Here is a 16,876-nt window from a genome sequence, read left to right on the forward strand (position 1 = left end):
GCCGCCGCTCCCCCAACCGCTCCCGCTGCCGCTGTGGTACCAGGGTCCCCCGGTGCTGCCGCCGCTCCGTCCGTCCGCCCCGCTCCCTCCTCCCCCCCCCGAGACCGGGACCGGCCCCGCGCGCTCACGCGGGCGCTGCAGCCGCGTGGCCCCCGCTGCGCCTCCCCATTGGCTGCGCGCCTGGCTGGTGGGCGTGGCCGCGGCGGGACCGGCCCGAACCGGCTCTCCCCGCAGGGGAGCGGAGGGAGGAGAGATGCACTACATCAGCGCTCCTTTTGATTGGCCGCGCCGGGCTGGATGGGCGGGACAGCGCGCCGGAGCGCCGCGCGATTGGCCGCTGGGAGGGCCGAGGGGTCGTGTCCCGCCCCGGGCCCGCCCCCGCGTCCGTGACACGGCGCGGCGCTTATATTGGGGCGGCGCGGCGCGGCGCGGCGCGCGGGTAGAGATGGCGGCGGGAGTGGCTGGGCCGTGCAGCCTCCTGGCGCTGCTCCTCCTCGGCGGGCTGGCCGCCAGCGTCGCGGGGACAAGTACGGGACGGCGGGGGCTCGGGCTGGGCTGGGCTGGGGCGGCTTTAGCCGGGGGGGACGGGGGGTGTCTCTGCGGGGCGGCCCGTGCTGGGGGTCCCGGCTCCGCGGAGCGGCTCTCGGGCCGTGGCGGGGAGCCGGGCTCCGCGGCGGGCTTGAACAGCGGGGGTGGAGCGGCGCTGGAGCCGGCTGGGACCCAGCGGGCGCCCTGCGGCGAGGCACGTCGCACGGCGGGCGGGGCCGGGCCTGGGCCCGGCGTTCGGGGGCGGGGAGGGGGGTGACCCTGTGCTGAGGGGGCGGGGGGGCCTGGGAGAGCGGCGGGGCTGGGGGGTGGGTCCTGGGGTCTGTGGCTGGGCCGGGGGCTGTGAGGAGGGAGCGGGGGGGCCTGGGGACGTCCCACAGCCTGTGACGGGGCTGGGGGCTATGAGGAGGGAGCGGGAGGGGGCTGGGGGAGCCTGGGAGGCTGTGAGGAGGGAGCGGGGTGGGGGCCTGGGGGGGGTCCTGCAGCCTGTGGCGGGGCTGGGGGCTGTGAGGGGGGGCCTGGGGGGGGCCCGCGGGCTGTGGCTGCCCCTGGGCCGCGGGCCATGCGAGCTGGCCCTGAGGGGGAAAGGCCCTGCGGGGGTGCCCAGCTGCTTTCCCTGTGGGGAAACCAAGGAAATTTATTCCTCGCAGCCATTTCTCGGGTTTCCAGGGCTTATCCAGGAGCAGCAGGGTGCTCGCTTTAAATCCCTAAAGATGCTCACGTGGTGCTTAAGTTGATAATCCCCTAATGAGGGAACAACACCTCGGCCCCCCACCCCCTGCTCTGCAGCTGGGGGCTTGCAGCGGCCTGTTGGGTGCCTAGGGGCAGGACCCCAGAGGGGCTGGGACCTGCTGGGTGCTGCTGATGTTCCGTTCCATTCCCTCGCTCATTGAGCCAGATCCTGGCCCGTCGGCCTGTTCAGGGCTGCCTTGGCAAAGACAATGGGTTTTTTGCCTGGAGGACTCCGCAGTCTCTGATTCATACCTGGTGCAGGAGGTGCTGATGGTGAAGGCTTTGTTTTGCTGTGAGCACTAGCCTGTTCTTCCTGGCTGTTCTGCGGGTACTAAAAAAGTCGCCACCTGTTTGTGGTATCAGACTTAGTGCAGTGCGGTTGAGCCAAACCCAACAATTGAAGGCGAAAGAGTGGGAGGCTTCTGAAAAATCCAGGGGTAGTGATGGAATTGTCTGCTCCATTGTGGCAGAGTTGCATTTTAATACTGGAGAGCAGGGGAGAGCCTTCTGAACTTCACACTTAGGGGGTAGAGCAAGGAGTTTCATGAACTAACCTGAAATGGCCCATGTTGGCTGCTTCCTGCTCCCTCTGCCATGCTGAGCGCTGGTGGGGACCTGCCACAAGCTGTCCCCTGTCTAAGGGATCAACACAAATGCCATGTGGAGGAGGCTGTTTCTATTCCTTGGTCTGAAAAGCCTCAGAAGGAAAAGCTGCTACACAGGCCCATCAGTTCTGCAGCGTGTGTGTCCTGCCCTGGCTGCGGGGCTCTTGGGCTCGGTGCATTGCACTGCCGATTCTCCATATAAGCAGGGTGGGGAGGCTGGGAAGTGAGGGGGTTTGCCTCTCAAGGGTATTTAGATTTGGCTGTATAGAGCAGACTGAGAGATAGATATTTTAAACTGCAATATCCCAGCTTTTGGTAGCTCACCACGCAGAACAACTGGCTGAAGCGTAGGTAGGTGTGTGCATGTACCCTGTGCCCTCAGGAGGAGGTATCCTGACGGAAAGCACTGGTCTTTGACTTGGCTGTGTTGGGACTGCCTGGTTATGCAAAGCCCAAGGAGGCGGTACATTCTATGTTAATGGAAATGACAAATAGTGTCAGAGGCTCAAACATCCCCTCCCGAGGCCAGGAAACAAAGGTCATGCTGGAGAGGAGAGCATACTCTGCGGGACAGGGCAGGCTCCTGCCAGGCTCGGCTGCCCAAGCATGGTCCCTGACACTGTTTACACCCCATGAACTCCTCCCTCTGCCCCCGGGCGAGAGGTTGTTTTTAGTTTGAAGGTGGCTGGAGAGAACGTTATCTGGTCTTGTCTGCCTTCACCCTGCTGGCCCAGCTTGGTCAGATACTGCACTGCGCCCAAGGGGAGTGTCCAGCTCAGTTCTGAGAAGAATCTCTTGTTTTTGTGAGCTGATTTCAGTGTGCAGCCCGTCACCATTTGGGAAATGTTTTGAGTAGCTCTGATCGATTCCACTGGATTGATGCCGGCTGTGCTTGTGTGTCCCTGCACTCAGCAGGCGTGTTCCCCAGCCTTGAGTGCCCGGGATTTTTGATTGCCTGGCTTGCTTTGTGTTGGGAGCAGAGGGGGTTATTAATCCCATGTGAATGCAAATGGTACTTGCTGTTGTTACGGCTTGCTGAAGCTTTTTAGCCTGTCTGAACTGCATGAAGTGCCCTCTAACTCAAAGCAAATAACCTTGCAACAGCTTATTTTGTCGGTATACAATAATCACCTTGTATCTGTAAAAAAAAAAAAACAACCCCACCAAAACCCAAAAAAAACCCCTCGATGTTTACTAGCTCCCATTTAAAATCAGGCTGTAGTTAAAGTGGGACAGGCTTTTACAAGTGCTGCAGACAGTTCTGTAACTTGTCAGAATTAGGTGGTTGGGAGTGTTTAATCACAGGCTTGTGGTGTAAAAAAAAAAAAGCCCCATCAGGCATACAGGTCACTTCTAGAAGTGAAACTCGGTGTCTGGGGAAGTTGCTTACAGCTGATACCCTCCTATGGTTTTTTGGATCCCTGTCACCTCCTGCTTCTTTGTAATAATAGTCTGCCTTCTCCTAAAAGTGTCTTGGTCTCAGATCAGGGTCAGATCTCTTTCCTTGTCCAGATCCAGGCATGTCTGTTCTTCCAGCCTTTCAAAGCTTTAGTATGTAAAGCTAATTTTTCCTTTGGGAAATGCATTATTTGGGACACTGAAACTTAGCTTGCAGACTTGCTTGTATTTTTCTGGAAGTTTGAGCAGACTTGGGTTTTGTAATACTGATTTGTTTCTGTGGACACAAAAAATGGGCATAGGATTTCTTGCCAAAACATCTTCAGGTACATATTAAAAAAAAAAAATTAGCTCCCAAACTCACCTCCTATGTGTCTGTACATCACAGTGTATATAGGGAGGATTTTGTATAATGACGAACCTTTAAGTGCTTAATAACAGAGTGAATTAATTTCCTGGAAGCTGTCCCTGCGTGCGGGGTGCCCCGTAAGCCTGCCCTTGGCACGTCTGAAGTGTAGTCAGCATGCGGGAAGGATGTGTTGCAAGCTCCACTAGTTCTTCTTAACTCTGAGTCGATTCACGTAAGTGATTTTGTTGATGCCTTTTCCAGAAGCGGTGTTGCTGCTAGAGCCTCCCTTCCTGCCCCTCCAGAACAGCTCCCCCAGGGCCTGCCCTTCTGGCTGCCTGGTGATGGTTTGCACCCTGGGGTGGCTGGTCACAGTGCCTGTTGCTGCACCTAAAGGTGTTTAGCAGCTCAGCTTTCCAGTCTGGTGACTCACAGACCTACCTTTGGACTGTGTTTTCAAAAGCTGAGCCCCCCGGCTTCTCGCCGCAAGAGCAGTTTGAAAAATACCGTAGTTGTAGCCTGCAGCTGCTTCTTGCTCTTTTAATCCGTTTATTTCTAATTTAGCCTGGCAAAGTTATCTTGCCTGAGATAAAAAGTCTGATTTCAGTGTTTGTGTGAAAACAAAAGTTACATGTTTCCTCACCTGGTTTGTGACATCTTGCAGGCTGCAAGGCATTCCTCCCCCTAAAAAAAACTTGTTGTCTTAATAAGTTGTTTTTAAAGTATCTGTCATGTATCTTAGTGAGCAGAGGTGTGGAACAAGTGTGTGAGAGCGAGGCAGAGAGCAGCCCTTGCAGTGCAGTGAGGGCTGGCAGATGAGAGGCCAGCGAAGGGAACGGTATGTGTGGCAGTGCACAGTGTCCCCTGGTCACCATGCAGGGTATGTGTGGCAGTGCACAGTGTCCTCTAGTCACCACGCAAGGTATGTGTGGCGGTGCACAGTGTCCCCTAGTCACTGTGCAGCGATGGGGGGTGCCTGGGACCCGGCCTGCTCCCAGCTGACCTCAGGCATGGCAGCGAGGGGGAATGGGCACGTTCCTCTCCGGGGTGAGAGGCGAGTAATGAAGCACTTTTCCCGTGGCAGTTGCCTTAAAACTGACTCAGCAGGGCTTGGTCTGCTCTGGGTGCTGCCCTCCCCGCGGTGGGACGCGTGTCTGGGGCTGTGCTGCCTTGCTGTGCTGCCAGCCTTCCATCGCGACCTGCGGCGGGTGCTTTGGCAGACCCGTGCCAGAGTGCAGGGGATGCTTAATTTGTCTGGGGACCATGGAGGCTGGGTAAGCCCTTGCAACAAAACCCTGTTGTTGTCTTCATCCAGAACTGAAATTGCCTGGGGACCGAGTGAGTGTTGGGGAAGCGTTGCAGGCACTTGGTCTGCCCCAGCAAGTGTTGTGTTGCAACTCTGTCCCTCGTGGAAGATGGGCAGTGCCATGACTGCTGTGGGTTTCTTGTTTTTATAGTGGCAAATGCTATATGCTGGTTTGTGTGTTCTGGTTTTGCAGCTGAGTTGCAGGAAGTGTTGACTGGAGGAGCAACAATTAAAAATAACAGCCCTGTCTGAGCTGGGCAGAGTTCAGAGAGTGTGGAGGGGAGGGAGGGAAGAGTATGCTGATCTGAACGTCGTGTGTCCTCTTCTCAATGGCTGACTTCTTGTTTTTTTGCTGTAGAGGGTGATTTCTTGCTTTGCACTAACACTTTGCACTAATACCTCTTCAACTCATAGCTGGTTTTATAAAGTCACCACTGTCTCAAAAGAGACTGACTCAGGACAGCGTCGAGTTGTACTGCGAGGCGATTGGCAATCCTATCCCTGAGATCCAGTGGTGGTTTGAGGGAAACGAGCCAAATGAGACCTATGCTCAGCTCTGGGATGGTGCACGGCAGGACCGTGTCAAAATCAACGCCACCTACAACCTGCACTCTACCAGTACCATCTACATCGCAAACCTCACAAGCGACGACTCGGGCATGTATGAGTGCCGGGCTAGCAACGACCCTGACCGCAACCACTTGTCGAAGAGCCCCAAAGTCAAGTGGATCCGTTCCCAGGCGAACGTTTTTGTCATCGAACGTGAGTGGCCACACAGGCCTTGGCACTTGCTCGGACACCAGTGTCTTGAGTCTTCTGCCATGCTCACCCCTGCACCCGTGTCCTGTGGCTCCCGAAAGCTCCCCTCACCCTCCCATCCCAGCTGTAGAACCGAGAGACTCCCACCCTCTGTCATCTCCCTCACCACTTGTGACTTGACCCAAAATGGTCCTGCTCAAAAAGGGTTGTGGCTTCCCAACCAAAACGCCGTTCGGCAATCCCGTGCCTTTTCCGGAGCCAAAGACCTGGAACCTGCCGCTTATTTCCCCGAGTGCCTCCGAGTCCCGGTGCTGGCTTGCAGAATTGAGTCTTGATTCTGTGGTAGACTCTGCCCTAACCACCACTGACAAACCGGCCCTTCCCTACAGCTCGTACAGCTTCTGCTCCTCTCAACAGTCCGGCTTTAAGCTCGCTTTCTTGCTAGTGATACAAGCTGTGGGGAACAAAACTTGCTTTGAGTTTCTTGAGATGCAACCGTTTTTGAAATGGCCGTGTCTGTGTGCGACACTGAATGTGTTGTAGTTGCTTGTCCTGTGGAAGTGACCGGGTTCCCTCTAGTTACAGAGCTGGCAGTCGAGCTCTGGAGCTCACAGGCAGCTGCTTTGAGTAACAGAAACCTGGGCCAGTGTCAGGGATTTAAAAAATCCTGCTAAGGTCTTACCATGAATCCTGAAGTTAGCAGAGCAGCACAGCAGTCTTCTCAGCATAAATGTGCTAGGGAATACAGAACTCCAGCAGAACCTTCTTCCAGTGGGATTTGGGTAGGAGGAATAGCAAAATGTCTGTCAGCCCTGTGCAAAAATTGTTCCTTCCAAGAGATTGAAAGGAAGGGTAGGAACCGTAGTGCTACCAGGGCTGTGCAGCGGTGCTGCTAATGGCAGCAGTTTCCTTGAATTGCCTCCTACAAGTAGAAATGCCTGAGTCATGTTGCATAATTTACTGCTGCTTGGCTCATGGAGGCCCCAAGACCTTTCGGAGTCGTGGTTCTGTGTGTTCTCCCTGGAGTAGATCTAACTCTTAATCTGGGCTGCATCAGGTGATGCTCATACTGCTCACCTATGGTCTTGTTTGCTACCTCTCACAAGAGAGGATCTTGAACTGCCATCCATTTCCTTACCTGAAGGTATCTAAAGCTGCTCAGATTCTGGAAGGTGTTGACACAGAGTGCTATAGTGGCTCATAAAAGCAGAGCGCCATGCTCTGCCCTTCACAGTATGACCTTTCCTATTGCTTATCGAGCACTTAGCTCTGCTGGAGCTGCACCCATTGTAGGGACAGCAGGAGGCTCAGTGATCCAGCACACATGGCAGCGGTCCTGCTCGTGGTGGGAGCAGCTGCAAGGCCAGCGCTGGTTATCGCTAGGTGCAGTCAGGCCCTCACTGCCTGGCATTCGAGTCTCTCCTATGCTGGTGTCACCAGTTCTGGTAGGAAACTGTTTGCAGAGGTAAGTGAAAGCTATGATAGAGACCAGAAGGAGCTGTGGGTTTTGCAGTAGAGGTTCTTGGGCAGGCACGTGACCTCTGGGATACTGGTTGTTAACTTCCATTGAATTGTTTACAAATGCAGGTCCAGAAATCAAAGCTCATGTAACTGGTGTCTCTGGCAAGCTGATCCTCAGCTGTAACATCACTGCGCCTTACCCTGCCATCAAGGGGCACGAATGGATGCACGGGGACAAGATACTTCAGACGGACACAGAGTCAAGTGCTTTCACCAGTTACACGTGAGTGTCAGGGGCAAGGTCAGATAAGAATCTGAACACAGGCCTCAGGTTTTTTACCGGAGGCAGTTAATGTTTCCTATCGGCTGAACCCGAAGCGAAATGCTTTCAGTCCTGCTGAAAATGTATGCTTTTAAACTTTAGAACATAAGATGAGCTAAGCAACATTTTGGTAAGGCCCAACATTTCCTCCTTTATGAGGAGGACGGGGCAAAAAGGAGGAGGAAGGGAAAGTTATATGCCACAAATACCCTCTTAGTAAGAGAAGTTCTGCTACTTCATGTTTTTACACAGGTGTTCAGCTGGGCTCTGGTTTGTCAGGTGCAGCATGGCTGGGGCTGTCGTCTGACCTGAGTCCACACTGTCTGTCTGTGCTGGAGCTGTTTTCCCAGGGTTTTGAGGGACCCCTGCTCTGAGCAGGATGTCAGCTCCCTGCTCCCGGAGGCCACGTGTGGAACGAGAGACTCCCATGTATGCTGTCTGCGCCTCTGGGTTTTATGTACCTTTCCAAAGTCCAACCGTTCTTACAGAACAAGCTGGGAAGCTGCCCCTGAGTTCTGGTCAGTGCTCAGAAACTGTTCGCAGGATGTAGCGGAGCAGAAACGGGAATACCAGCCTTATTGTAACAGTGCAGTGAGCTTTCCTTTTTGATTACAGTCAGGCCTGGCTGGCAGTGACCCAGCAGCTGTAGAGGCATCATGTCCTTTTGTATGGCAGTGCCGACGTGCCTGTCTCCCCATAGCAACAGGGAGCTGAACAAGGATTAAAGTATTTATAACCCAGCCTCCCTCGCGTGACCTCAATTCCTCAGCTGAGTGGTTTTTGGAAGTGGGAAGCGCCATGCACAGTAGAACTAACAAAACAGCCTGTTGTCCCAGTGCAGCCACAGGACTGAAACTTTGCCTGCCCCTTCCCTTGAGTGGGCATTACTAAGCTGCAGAATGAGGTGTTTGTTGCAGTGCAGTGTAATCCACTAAATCTCATTGCAGCAGCTTTACAAAAAGGAAAATGGGAGAGTTCTCCCTACGCTTGGGTCAATCCAGAGTAATCCAGCCTGGGTGTTTCTTTGCCACTGCTTTGCCATGTGTTTCAGTTGGCTTTTCTGCAGGGGAAGAACAGCCTTCCTCTGAACCTGTTGTCCTAAACTCCTTGCTGGCCTCCTTTAGAGGTGAACCGCAGGGCTGATGTCTTAACCTGGGGTGTGTGGCTGTGTCCTGGGTTGTGCTGGCTAGAGGACTCCCTTGCTGCACCTCAGATTCTGTTGGCTTTGCACAGTAGGGTATGGTTGTGGTTTTTTTTTTACATGTGTCTGGAGTCTGTATGGAAGAGGGAAGAGCATGGAGTTGGCCGCTTCTGAACGGTACATACGGCACTGCACCTGGGGATGGTGTAGTGTTGTCCTGGTGCTCCTGGTTTTCTTCATCTGTACTAGCTAACAGTTTCGGTCTTCAATTTTTTTGCCCTTTGTAGAGTCCCTGATAGCAAGAGTGCTTTGGGTTAGGGAGTCAATGCTACTGGTTTTCAGGATTCAGGACACAGGGTCAGGAAGCCTCAGTGATGACTGACTTGACGGACCTGTGTTAGACTTGGTGTACATGAAACCCTCTTCTGCCATCCTCACTCTTTGAGGGGAGAAGGGTGGAGAGTTGGGTTGCTGTAGATACATGGTGCAGCGCAAGTACTGGTGCTGGAATGGGAGAAATTGCCTGTGGAGGAGATTGATGCTTAGCGGTGTCTCTTTCCATGGGTCTGGAGTTTGGTGTCTGTGGATGAGTCAGTTGTGCTGAATGCTTATCTGACATCCTGTTCTCTGGCAGAATCGAGGGGAAGATGGAAGAGCACTCTGGTGTCTATGATTGCGTCTACAAAACAAACCCAGTGATAAAAGCACAAGTGAATATTTCAGGTAACTTCATATGTTTGCTTCTGGGTCCGAGGAGGGGAGTGGAGAAGCTGCGTTCTCCTGAAGGCTTTGCTTTGGTATCTTTTCAGCTGCTTAAAGCTGCTTCTAGTCCTTACTGATAAGGCTGCAAGACTCTACACGTGTACTACTGGGCTTGCTCTGTGAGGCAGCTCCATTTTATCAGGCAGCTAAAGCGTCTGTAGGGTCAGCTCTTAGACCTTGCATTAAAGCAGCCTTCTGCTGTGGGCATGCTCCCACAAGAATAACGGGAGAGGGATGATACCTGGTGGGCGAATGTGTCTGAGCCTTTCTCGAAGCAGCTTGATGTGCTTTCCTTTCTGAAAATGCTGGACAACGGGCAAGCGAGGAGAACAGACCCGCTAAGGCATTTCGGAAACTGAAGTCAGGCTGTATGGGTAACGGCGTCTGATGCTGGCGGGGGGGGCTGCAGGGAGCACGAATCTACGTGCTTTCTACAATGAGGTGCCTGAATTTCTTTTTCTCTTGGTTATAGTTCCACCCCAAGTGATGGCATACAAGAAGTCTGAGCATGGGAATGAAGGGGACACTGGTGTGCTGACCTGCAAGAATCCCTCTTTCCCCCCTGTTTTCTCTTGGTTCTGGTACAAAAGTGGTCAAGAGGTAAGTGCTGTGGTTTGATGCTCTTTCTCCTCTTCTGCCTACCCTGTTTCCCAGCAAAGAGGTGGAGGACCTTGCCCCATCAGAATTAGCTGTTTCAAAGTAGCCTGCTCGGTGCTGTGGCAAGGAGGATTCCTGTAGTAGTAGAACCATGTGTAGTAAGTGAGCAGCTCCCCTCATCTCAGCACTGCCCTGAGAGCTGTCTCCCTTTCTCCCTCCCTCCAGCCCATCATCAATGGTTCTGGTCGATACATTATCAAGTCCAGTGGCAACAAGACAGAGTTACGCATTCTTAAACTGAATATTGAGGAGGATACGGGTGACTACCACTGCAATGCCACCAACTCTTACGGCTCTGGTGGTGCTACAGTGAACCTGCGCGTACGCAGCCGTCTAGCAGCACTCTGGCCCTTCCTGGGTATTGTGGCAGAAGTCCTCGTTCTTGTCACCATCATCTTCATCTATGAGAAGAGGAGGAAGCCAGATGAAGTTCTTGATGGTAAGAGGTGCCTGGGGTTAAATCTTTCTGGGCAGACCAAGTGACTTGTAGGGTGCAAGCAAAATGTTCTTTTGGAGTTCCCTTTATCAGATGGGCATTAATTTGAGGGCTGCTTCTCAGGGCACTCCTTGTAAAACGATGGTAGTCTTTGCCAGGCTGCTTTAGGGTGAAGTTGCAAGTACTTGTGCTTTTCGGACAGTCCTTCAGCAAGCTGTGCTTTGGATCTGGAGCGAGATAAGATTCAGTGCTGGTCAGCCTGACCTTTTGTCTCACCAGTTCCTCTGCACTTTGCTCAAGTGCTTCACGTGAGTGTCTGCAGGACGGGGCTGGCTTTGGCAGCTAATGTTCTGGAGAAGCTGATTTCAGAACAAGTAGTAGAGCTTTTTTGGTGCTGCAGAATCGAGGGACTGCATTAGTGGCTCTGTAAGACTAGGGTTAGCTTAATTCACGTTCAGTTCATGGATCTGTTTTGGGTCCTCTGATCCACGCATCCTGACTCCAGGAGACTTCCTCAAGGCCTGGTGCTCTCTTTATTCTGTTCTGGGAATATCAGCTCCTCCCTTTCCTTATCAGTAAGGATCTGCATTGTGTTAGCCCAGCCACCCCTCCCTTATCTGATCCAGTTAACAATGAAGTGTAAATGCTTGGTATCCTTCCTGCTTGCTGGGTCAGGCCCCTTAGCCCTGAAACAGCACATCAGGCAGGCTGAGTGGAGTGAGGGTTCAGCAGAGGGACTGAAACTAAATATCCCTCCCCTTGGGGAACTTTACTCGAGGCAGTTTTACAAGCGGAGGCTTTGTCCTCTTGACACTCTTGGCTGGAAGGCAGATGTCTTTCTAAGGCTGTTGTAGCCACATCTTCCAGCAAAAAAACTATAGCCTGTGAGTGTAGAGTGATCTGGCTTCTGATGGCATCAGCCTGGGCCAGATCATGTCGAGTGCTGACCTATCAGAGCTGTAGCAGATGCTTTGACAGATGAAGACTGGGCATGTGTCCTGATGCTCCTTGGCCAGAGCTCTTAAGCTCAGGTTCCCAAGTGCTTGTGGATGAGGGTACGGCACCATATAAAGCTTTAGACTTCCCTAGTGTAAGGTGGTTACCTCTCCCCAAAAGTCTTTGTAGCTTTGCCCCTCTTGAGAGGAGGCAGCAGTAAGGCATGGCTGAGCCAGCTCGGACAAATGCTGCTCCTCACGGTACGTGGTTGTGAGGATGATCCATTACCTGGGATGGGAAGAGTCTGGCTTGTGTACGGTGTGATATCCTTGCTGGTGTTATCTTTCCCCTCTTCCCTTCTCTGCTGCTGGGTGCCACCTCAAATGGTAAGTAGAAGATTTTGTGCCGTGTTCCTGCAGCCGTCCTCTCACCAGCTGTATGCACGCACATCTTGGTGCCTGAGGCAGCCCCAATCCTTAGAGCATGGGCCTCACCGCTCGGTGCCGTTTGAGGGAAGCTGGGACTCTGGAAGAGATGATGGGGAACCTTCCTGCTGGGGCTTGGCACGTGTCAGCAGCAATGTTTTCTTAGCCGTGCTTCTCAGCGTAGCAAGAATGTGGTGTGCAGGGCGATTATTGACTTCACAAAATGTGTAGGGAAGAAGAGCATACTGCTGCTGATGCTTAAAGCTTCATTCCCGAAACATCTTGTTTGGATTCCCCTTTACTTGCTGTTGAATTCTGCTCAGATCTGGGAGCCATCTGAGTTAGCGGTGCCGCAGGGGTGAGAGCAGCAGTGAGATCTGTGGCAGCTGGGCTGTTTTGCTGGACGGATCTGTGGCGCTCTTTTTGTCCAGTTCTGACTGCTGGTGGTGGGAAGACTGGCTGGTCTGCTGAGGGTACACAGGGCGCAACTGTTAAACAGATGTTCCCAGTCAGCAGTGCTGCTTTAGAGACTGGGATGCTTCCCTGTGTGACTGACTCGGTGGTCTCCTGGGGTGGTTAGTCCCAGGTGTGCCTCAGTGAGGTGCCAGACCTGACAGCTGCTGGCTGCCAGGGCGATGGTGACTTATCCTGTGAGCCAAGCCTACCCTGTGCCAACAGGAGCTTATGTCTAAGTTTGTGCCTTGTCTAAGCCTAGACAAGAAGCAGCTTAACTCATGCTGGGGGTGTAGTCTTCCAGTAAGAAGTAGCCCCCTGCTCTGCCAGGTCCTGGCAAAACGAGCCCTGTGGGGGAGATGACCTTTTGTGTTCAGTGCTGTGCAGGCAGTAGTATCCAGTGTATCCAGTAACCGGTCTGAAATGCAGTGCCCAGAGTTTTAAGAGGTGACAGGGATTACTTCTTACATGCTGTTCCTGACACTACTCATTCTTTCTTTCTATGCTGTTCTGAATGTGAAGATGATGATGGAGGTTCTGCACCGCTGTAAGTACCTTGCTTTTTCCTGGTTAGCCAGACTTGTACTGGCAGATCACATCCACCCAGGGAATCTGCTCTGAATATAAAAGCTAGCTGGTGTGGGGATAGCACACAAGCTTGCTGGGCAGGAGACTCCCCCCCCCCCCCCCCCCCCCCCCCCCCCCCGGAATCATTTAATGTGACCTGGGTATGAGCCACATAAAATGGGGGATGGCACCAGTGTCTCAAACTGATGCTGTTCTTGTGACTAATGTCATTTTGCTTTACCTTGACCATCTATTTGGACCTGAATTACATTGGGGGGGGGGTGGGGGTGCTTTGTGCTTTTTTTTCTTTCCTCACTGCCCCTTCTCGCTTTCCAGGAAAAGCAACGCCACAAACCACAAGGACAAGAACGTCCGCCAGAGAAATGCTAACTAAGAGAGGGGCCAGGTGAGTGCAACTCCCCAGGGTAGAGCCGCTGCCAAGAACAGTGGCTGTGCCAGGCTCTTTGCCCCCTCGCAGCGAGGGGCTCCTACAGCAGCCTGGGTGCCTGTCTCTGGCTGTAACCCAGCTGGAGCTCTATCAGCTGCTCAGAGGTCTGGCCTGGCTGCACTGTCTGCATCTGCAAAGGGTCTCTGGGAGAAGCAGGAGCATCCATGCTGACAGAGGCTCTTCTGGCCCAGCATCATACTGCAGAATCTGGGAAGGTTGGGGGGGACACGTGTTGCTGTGAAGCTCAGGCACAGGCCTGGTAGAAACCTTCCAGAGCTGCTGGGACTGTGTGGGATAAGGCAGGGTGTCTGACCTCTGCCCAGGCAGGCGAGGGGAGAGGGAGAAGAATGTGTGGGACTACAATGGGGCTCTAAAGCATGGGAGAGTTAGGACTGCCTGGTAACTCCTGCCGTGGACTTGAGCAGGAGGTAAGTCCTAGCCCACAGCTTTACTGACGGGCTGCCTTTGTCCTGTACTGCTCCATCAGCCCCCTCTAGCACAGTGCAGCCTTACTGGTACAGCTGGGTTATCTAAGTGGCTTTTCTCTCTCTCTCTCCCCTGCCAGGTGACATGTAGATGAACAACTCATCTGGACAATTTTGTTTTCTTCTAATGTTTTGGTAAAATAGCACCATGAAATATTCTAGTGCGTCCTTGCGATTCAGTTACTTCACTTTCTAAAGAAACTTAAGTTGTAGAATCTAAAATACACTTTTTTTTTATTAAAAAGAGTTGTGGGAGGGTTTTTCTACCTGTAAATGTAAATTCCTTGTTTCTGGTAGTCTAGGTCACTGGCTGTCTCTGTCCTAGGTTTGTTTGTGTTGGTACAGAGGGGGTGGGTGGGAGTACAGCTTGCTTCTTCCTCACCTCTGGGAAGAACAGGGTGTGTTGGACTGGGCCATTCTGAAATGCCCTGCTGCCCCACCTCAGTGTTTGAAGCCACTCAAAGAGCTGTAGAGAAGACCTGAACGTGCAGCGAGATGTGCGCAGTTCCTCGTGTGCTGCTCCACAGACGCAGGTGGCACAGCCTGGGTTCCCAGTTCTGTTGTCCTGCCCTGTTCGCGTGGGACAGGAAGAAGCAGCTTTGGTGACCAGGTGGGAGATGACCCAGCCTGACCCGAGAGTTCCCAGGAAAGTAGTTCTGTGTCTCCCAGCGCATCACCTGGAGCAAGGCCATACCTTTCCCTAGCGTGGAAGCAGCACATGTCCCGTATGCCACTTGGGCAGGGGCACCAGGCACGGCTGCTGTTGCCACTCCTGGGGAGCAGCGGGCGAAGGGCTCATTCCTCGGCATGTCCCGTCAGCCATCGGCTCCTCCAGAGCTGTTCTTAGTTACCCTAAAAATAAACAGACAACCAGGAGGCAGTGTGCTAGAGCTGGACACGGGATAAATGCGATTGCTGTTAACTTATTTTGTGGGTGGTTATATCTCTTCTCAGGTTGCTGCAGTGGGGGATCGGGGCAGAGTGAGCAGGGGCTGCGGTCAGTGCCGGGGGCAGTTTAACAGCGTGTGTTCTTGTGCTTGAGCCATTGTGATGTTTGCATGACGTGGGAGCCTGAGAGCAGACAAGTGCTCAGTGGAGTCTAATACCTTTATTGCTGGGTAGCATTGAACTGTTCCATCTGTTAACACACTTCACAAATAAAGATGATTCCTTTTTTTTTTTTCTTTCCCCCATCTTTGTTTGGACTCTAGTCTCTTCCCTATGGGCTGGACCCCTGGGTTGCCTGACCTGCTGACTCATTTCTGGCTGTAGAACGCAATGCTGTCTCTCGCAGCTCGGTGCCAGCTCTGACTGTACTCTGATCACCAAGTATTTGCAGCTCGAGAGGTGTTCAAGCCTTTGTGGAGGGAGATGAGTGGTGCTCCCTGCTCTGCAGAGCCTGGAGCACACTTGCTTGTCTGGGGACAGGCATCGCCTCTCCCTGCTGCACGGTTCCTTCTGGCTGTGGGGTCAAGGATCAGCCCTGTCCTACATGAGCCTTTGCAGGATGTGCTGCTTGTGTGTCCTGTGCTTCTCTTAAGCAGTTATTTTTCTTTCGCCCTGCACTTTCCTGTGGTGGGACAGCAGAGGTGCAATGCCTTCGCTGCCTTTGCGTGCAACCTTGTGCCTGGGGAGAGGATGGATGATAATGGTGGGGGGTCCTTTTCCTGCTGCCAGCTCTGTGCTCTGTCCCTTGCAAGTGAGGTGGTACTGGAGAGGAGCCACCATGTGCTTCCAGCTGGTCCCAGTGGGTGACTGAGCCATGGCCTTGCAGCCTCAAGCTGTACCCAACTCTTTCCCTGTCCAGGAAGGGGTAACTGGGGAGCACGGCTGCGACTGCAGTGCTGTGCCTGGAGAGCTGCTGCCTGCAGGAAGGTCTGGCAGCAGCACTGGCAGCCCAGAGCTGTGGTGGCTGGGTCCCTCCTGATAGTTTCTGCTGCCTCAGTGTGTCATCAGCAGGGCTGACCGGGCAGCGTGGCTCTGCAGCATGGAAGTGGGTTATGCAAGCCTTCACAGCCAGCCTTGTGCTTGCGGGTGCTGTCTGGGTGAAAAAATCAATGCATGGCTTAATTTGCTTGATGAGGATTATGGGTCCTGCCTGACCCAGCTCTGGGCTGCCGCACAAAGCATTGCTTGTGCCTTTTGTTAGGCTGGGCAGGCCCAGAGGAGAAAAACAGCCTGGGGAGCTGGGATGGGGATGGAGCAGCATCGTGCTGCTCTCTGCCGAGCCCGCTCTCCCACAGCAGCTGCCATGGTGAGCCAAGGCGAAGCGCTGCAGCACACGGCTGGTGCTCAGAGCTCTGCTCCGTCCCGGGGAGCGCAGGTGCTCCAGGCACTGCTGCCTGCGGGCATCCTGCTCAGCCTCCGTGTCTTGACGCCTTGGGGCGAGCCTGGCTGGGACCCCTGTGTTTGCTCCGACCCCCTGTGCAGGTGGGCTCACTGGGGGCTACGCTGGGCTCGCAGGTGGGCTTGCCAGGGGCTGCGCTGGGCTCAGGGCTGGTGGCCAGCACTGTGCTCGGGGGCGGTTTGGAGAAACAGGCTATTGCTTGGGGGCAGCTCTGCGATGCCAAGGGGGCGACTTGGTGCCGTGGCCTGGAGCGTAGGTTTTGGGGTCTCTTCCGTGGGGCTGAGAGCATGGGCATGGGGCAGGGCTGGCGGCTGTGGCCGGCGCGGTTGCCGGACGCGGGGATGTCCGGCTGTGTTTCTGTACCGCGGGCAGCAGATGGTGCCACCCGCCGCGGCCACGTTGTCCGTGTGGCACCGTGACCCCGGGCCTGTGGCAACCAGGGCGGCAAGAACCGTGGCCCCTGCAGCGGTGGTGGCTCTGCTCCTGCATCCAACCCTCGCTGGGGGCTTGGCCGGTGTCCCCATCCCGGTGCACCCCGACACCTCGCAGCCCGGGAAGCTGCGTGCTGCTGGGGCGGAGGGCAGGAGGTGCTGTCCCACCGACCCGATCCCGGCACCCGGAGCAGCACACCCGGCTGTGGCGTGGCTGCAGGTGTCAGCCTCGGTGGCGTCCAGCAGCAGTTGCTGCCCCAGGTTGTTTCTGGGACATGCAGAAGCTGCCCTGGCCTCCCCAGGTCTCCATCAC

General features: G+C 54.3%; 1 protein-coding gene across 3 annotated transcripts; it reads left to right on the top strand.

Annotated features, from left to right (window-relative positions):
- Positions 1-394: 394 nt before the first annotated feature.
- Positions 395-14,978, top strand: BSG (basigin (Ok blood group)). Of its 3 annotated transcripts, none has more exons than XM_040589196.1 (9): positions 395-527; positions 5,348-5,695; positions 7,280-7,436; positions 9,251-9,339; positions 9,851-9,978; positions 10,201-10,474; positions 12,820-12,832; positions 13,189-13,258; positions 13,866-14,978. In XM_040589196.1, the coding sequence occupies exons 1-8, from the start codon at positions 446-448 to the stop codon at positions 13,244-13,246; spliced, it is 1,149 nt and encodes a 382-aa protein (XP_040445130.1). In that variant the 5' UTR covers positions 395-445; the 3' UTR covers positions 13,247-13,258; positions 13,866-14,978. The 3 variants fall into 3 exon arrangements, with proteins under 3 accessions (XP_040445130.1, XP_040445129.1, XP_040445131.1); XM_040589195.1 differs by having other exon boundaries at positions 396-527; positions 12,808-12,832; XM_040589197.1 differs by lacking the exon at positions 5,348-5,695 and having other exon boundaries at positions 396-527; positions 12,808-12,832.
- The last annotated feature ends 1,898 nt before the right edge of the window (positions 14,979-16,876 follow it).

The sequence above is a fragment of the Falco naumanni genome, chromosome 4 (genome assembly GCF_017639655.2).
Source record: "Falco naumanni isolate bFalNau1 chromosome 4, bFalNau1.pat, whole genome shotgun sequence".
Lineage (NCBI taxonomy): Eukaryota > Metazoa > Chordata > Aves > Falconiformes > Falconidae > Falco > Falco naumanni.

What these genes read in the sequence shown, in the direction of transcription:
- BSG (XM_040589195.1), top strand. Translation starts at nt 446, where the DNA reads ATGGCGGCGGGAGTGGCTGGGCCGTGCAGCCTCCTGGCGCTGCTCCTC. An exon ending in GAACGTTTTTGTCATCGAAC is followed by an intron (nt 5,696 to 7,279) that starts GTGAGTGGCCAC and finishes TTACAAATGCAG; the next exon opens with GTCCAGAAATCAAAGCTCAT. An exon ending in AGTGCTTTCACCAGTTACAC is followed by an intron (nt 7,437 to 9,250) that starts GTGAGTGTCAGG and finishes GTTCTCTGGCAG; the next exon opens with AATCGAGGGGAAGATGGAAG.